At 38.1% G+C, this 5480-nt stretch overlaps 1 protein-coding gene across 1 annotated transcript in view; it reads left to right on the top strand.

The window, feature by feature from the left end:
• Positions 1–2380, top strand: part of LOC133652981 (kinesin-like protein KIF3B) — a 29954-nt gene extending 27574 nt beyond the window's left edge. The window contains exons 8-9 of the mRNA XM_062051955.1: positions 1676–1881; positions 1954–2380. Of these exons, the coding sequence (XP_061907939.1) occupies positions 1676–1881; positions 1954–2053 (306 nt within the window). The 3' untranslated portion in view covers positions 2054–2380. The remainder of the gene's footprint in view (positions 1–1675; positions 1882–1953) is intronic.
• Positions 2381–5480: the final 3100 nt, after the last annotated feature.

Below are 5480 nucleotides of genomic sequence, written 5' to 3'. Positions count from 1 at the left end.
CCTGAGCTCATCTAAGATGGACTGATACAAAGTGGAAAACTGTTCTGTGGTCTGACGAGTCCACATTTCAAATTGTTTTTGGAAACTGTGGACGTTGTGTTCTCCGGAACAAAGAGGAAAAGAACCATCCGGATTGTTATAGGCGCAAAGTTGAAAAGCCAGCATCTGTGATGGTATGGGGGTGTATTAGTGCCCAAGACATGGGTAACTTACACATCTGTGAAGGCGCCATTAATGCTGAAAGGTACATACAGGTTTTGGAGCAACATATGTTGCCATCCAAGCAACGTTACCATGGACGCCCCTGCTTATTTCAGCAAGACAATGCCAAGCCACGTGTTACATCAACGTGGCTTCATAGTAAAAGAGTGCGGGTACTAGACTGGCCTGCCTGTAGTCCAGACCTGTCTCCCATAGAAAATGTGTGGCGCATTATGAAGCCTAAAATCATCATCATCATCATCGGCAGTCACTCGTAGTCGAGTATGACTGTCCTCAGAATGGATGGGTTCCCATTCGGGAGGACGCCTGCGCGTGACGTCTTTTAGCGTGGGGAGACTGATGCGCCAGCAGCCACCACACGGTCCTTGGCAGAGAGGGGCCTTGATCCAGTGGCATGGATCCATGACGACTGGAGACCACCCTCTGTTGCAGCCTTCATCCGCCTTCAGTGCCGTTGTGACATGCAGTGTCATCCTCCGCCACTTCCACCGTTGAGGTCTACCACAACGGAGACCCCCGGACTGTTGAACAACTTAAGCTGTACATCAAGCAAGAATGGCAAAGAATTCCACCTGAGAAGCTTCAAAAATGTGTCTCCTCAGTTCTCAAACGTTTACTGAGTGTTGTTAAAAGGAAAGGCCATGTAACACAGTGGTGAACATGCCCTTTCCCAACTACTTTGGCACGTGTTGCAGCCATGAAATTCTAAGTTAATTATTTTTTGCAAAAAAAAAAAAAAGTTTATGAGTTTGAACATCAAATATGCATTCAATTGAATATGGGTTGAAATGGATTTGCAAGTCATTGTATTACGTTTATATTTACATTTAACAATTTCCCAACTCATATGGAAACGGGTTTTGTACATATATATGCATATATATACATATATATGTATATACTGTATATACATATATGTATATATATACACATATATGTATGTATATATACCTATATGTAATATAACTTTTACTTATTACTTATTTTTTTAACATTTTGTCATATATTTATACATATACAGTACATATATGTGTATGTATATATATATATATATATATATATATAATATAAACACACACACACACACATATATATATATATATATATATATATATATATATATATATATATATATATATATATATATATATATATATATATATATATATATATATATACACACACACAATTTAAAATTATGTATTTTCATTTTTTTTTTAATGACTGCGACCCTTCCAGGACCAAACTAGAGCGCAGCCCTAAAGGTAAAAAAAAAAAATCAATAGAATTGTTTTTTGAAAATGAAAAGTATCAAAATGGCCCCCGCATGCTTTCATTTCTTAGTGTGCGGCCCTCAGTGGAAAAAGTTTGGACACCCCTGCCCTTGGCGATGTGACCAGTTGGTAGCTGCGACCAAATATTGGCCTGTTTTGTCTCGGTCTACTCCGCCCAGGCAGAAAACCTGCTCCTCCTGGACATGGACCTTCCGTCTCGGACCACCAAAAACTACCAGCAGCCCGTCATCGCTCCGAAGGTTGTGGCAGCCCTGAAGGACGCCCTGAAGGACGAGGAGGACCTGGAGGTGGACGCGTCAGAGTGCAATGCTGACTTTGAACCACTCAGCAGTGCCGGGGGCGGTCTGAGGAGACACAAGTCCGGGTGAGTCCACCAAACCTCATGGACGTACTCTGAATAGTACTCGCAATACCTTAGTATACCTTTACCTTTCAGTCGCTCAAGAACAGACAAGCAGTCCCACGGCGCTTCATGCAGCCTTCAAAATCTGACATCCCCAATTTACCCACAATCCCGCGGGCTGGTGCCCAAGTGAAAGGCGTCTACCTCAAGTATGAGAAACATTTTTCATGGACCAGATGCTTTTCTTCCAGAACATTCTTGGTGAATGTCTTGTGTGCCAGGTGACATTGTTTCATGCTCCAACTCCCAGGGGTGTCCAAAGTGCGGCACAGGGGCCATTTGCCGCCCGCAGCTCATTTTTTTAACGGCACCGCGGTACAATCTAAAAAAAACACTATTGCAAATCAAAACATAACAAGTGGAATAAAACAGCAAACAGGTGAAATGTAACAAGAAAATGTTGCAATTTTGACTTTAATAACACAAAGATGCCATGCAGACTGTTTTTGTTGTTGTTGTTAAAACTGACTTTGCTCAAAAATGATGCAAAGTTATAATTGATCTGAAGTTGATCCAGAGATTTAAGTGTTGAAAGTAAAAAATAATATTTATTGATGTATGGCTTATTTTTAACACTTTTATGAATGTGGCCCATTAGGGTCCCCAAGACCTCTAGTGGGATTTTTTTTAACAGTCATTGTTGAAAAAAATTATGAATCAAAATCAATGTTATGAATCATTTACTAACCCCAAAACCAGTTAAGTTGGCACGTTGTGTAAATGGTAAATAAAAACAGAATACAATGATTTGCAAGTAATTTTCAACTTATATTCAATTGAATAGACTGCAAAGACAACATACTTAACGTTCGAACTGGAAAACTTTATTTTTTGCAAATATTAGCTCATTTGGAATTCGATGCCTGCCACATGTTTTTCACAAGTGGCGAAAAAGACTGAGAAAGTTGAGGAATGCTCATCAAACACTTATTTGGAACATCCCACAGGTGAACAGGCTAATTGGGAACAGGTGGGTGCCTTGATTGGGTATAAAAGCAGCTTCCATGAAATGCTGAGTCATTCACAAACAAGGATGGGGCGAGGGTCACCACTTTGTCAACAAATGCGTGAGCAAATTTAGTTTAAGAACAACATTTCTCAACGAGCTATTGCAAGGAATTTTGTGATTTCACTATCTACGGTCCGTCATATCATCAAAGGTTTCAGAGAATCTGGAGAAATCACTGCATGTTGATGCACGCATCAACAAGCGACATCAGTGTGTAAAAGATATCACCACATGGGCTCAGGAACACTTCAGAAAACCACTGTCAGTAACTACAGTTGGTCGCTACATCTGTAAGTGCAAGTTAAAACTCTACTATACAAAGCGAAAGCCGTTTATCAACAACACCCAGAAACGCCGCCGCCTTCGGTGGGCCCGAGCTCATCTAAGATGGACTGATGCAAAGGGTAAAAGTGTTCTGTGGTCTGACGAGTCCACATTTCAAATTGTATTTGGAAACTATGGACGTCGTGTCCTCTGGACCAAAGAGGAAAAGAACTATCCATATTGTTATAGGCGCAAAGTTCAAAAGCCAGCATCTGTGATGGTATGGGGGTGTATTAGTGCCCAAGGCATGGGTAACTTACACATCTGTGAAGGCACCATTAATGCAGGTTTTGGAGCAACATATGTTGCCATCAAATCAACGTTATCATGGACGCCCCTGCTTATTTCAGAAAGACAATGCCAAGCCACGTGTTACAACAGCGTGGCTTCATAGTAAAAGAGTGCGGGTACTAGACTGGCCTGCCTGTAGTCCAGACCTGTCTCCCATTGAAAATGTGTGGCACAATATGAAGCCTAAAATACCACAACAGAGACACCGGACTGTTGAACAACTTAAGCTGTACATCAAGCAAGAATGGGAAAGAATTCCACCTGAAAAGCTTCAAAAATTGGTCTCCTCAGTTCCCAAACATTTACTGAGTGTTGTTAAAAGGAAAGGCCATGTAACACAGTGGTAAAAATGCCCCTGTGACAACTTTTTTGCAACGTGTGACTGCCATTAAATTCTAAGTTAATGATTATCTGCAAAAAACATTAAATATCTTGTCTTTGCAGTCCATCCAATTGAATATAAGTTGAAAAGGATTTGCAAATCATTGTATTCTGTTTTTATTTACAAATTGCACAATGTGCCAACTTCACTGGTTTTGGGTTTTGTACATACACATAAAATTTTCAACTTTGCACCTTTTTTAGGGGAAAATATTGCATATTTTGTGTTTTTCCTAAAAAAAAAAAATATATATATATATATATATATATATATATATATATATATATATATATATATATATATATATATATATATATATATATATATATATATATATATATATTTATATTTATATATATGTATATATATATATATATATATATATATATATATATATATATATATATATATATATATATATATATATATATATATATATATATATATATATATATATATATATATATTTTAACTTTATGTCAACAAATGAAGTTGATCTATAGATATTTAGGCATTAAAAGTACAAATAATGTATATGAGTTATTTTTTTAACACTTTTTTTAAACTCATTGCTCAAAACATAATGTTATTGTTATGAATTATTTACATATTTAAGGCTCCAATTACCTCACATCAAATATCCCACTTCGAACCTTTTTTGTGGGAAAATATTGCATATTTTGTGTTTTTCCTGTTTATACAACAAAACAATTATTATATATACATATATATACATAAGTATGTTATTTTATTTATTTTTTTGAACGGGCCTAAAACATAAAAAAAATTAAACTTCATGTCAACAGATGAAGTTGATCTATAGATATTGAGGCGTTAAAAGTAAAACATATATGACTTATTTTTAACATTTTAAAGACTGAGACCCCTTTTGGGTCCCCGGGACCTTTAATGGTCACCAAAAATAGAGGGGAGCCCTACAATATAGTACTGGTTGTTGAACATGAAAAAAAACCAAAATAGCCCCTGCGTGCTTTCACCACATCGGGTGGGAAAAAGTTTGGACACCCCTGATACGAACTGGTCGTTGACTCGTGACGTGTACAGCATTTGTCTGTCATTTATTTGGAATAAAACCCACTTGGGGGCGTCGTGTGGTTTGCTATTCGGCCCACTTTTGTCTCCTGCCAGTAGGTGGCAGTGTTGTGTCGGCTGAAACAGCAGCACGGTTGACTCCAAACGCTACAAATACACAACTTTCACTTTCTTTTCCTGACAGAAGACCTTAAAAGATATCAGCGTGAGGGATTTCAAACGTCTGCGGAGTTGTTGTGCGTGTTTTTATTGCCATTTTGACGCAGTTGTAAGTGAAACGAATGCCTCCTGTGAATTATTACTTCCGGTCGGAACCCTTCACACTGCCTCTTGTTGCCAGAGACAAAGTGACGTCATAAGTCGTGCTTTCAGTTTCACCTTTGTTGTCACACGGTTAGTTGCCAGGTGTGTGCCGTGCAGGCTTTTATAGTGCCGATTCGGTTAATCCGCGAGCGAGATCGGCCGATACAGACCACATGTATCAACTGTAAATGTGTTAAT

The sequence above is a fragment of the Entelurus aequoreus genome, linkage group LG07 (assembly GCF_033978785.1).
Source record: "Entelurus aequoreus isolate RoL-2023_Sb linkage group LG07, RoL_Eaeq_v1.1, whole genome shotgun sequence".
In the NCBI taxonomy this organism is placed as follows: Eukaryota; Metazoa; Chordata; class Actinopteri; order Syngnathiformes; family Syngnathidae; genus Entelurus; species Entelurus aequoreus.
The sequence above is the reverse complement of the archived record's forward strand: the minus strand, read 5'-3'. Positions and strand labels throughout refer to the sequence as shown.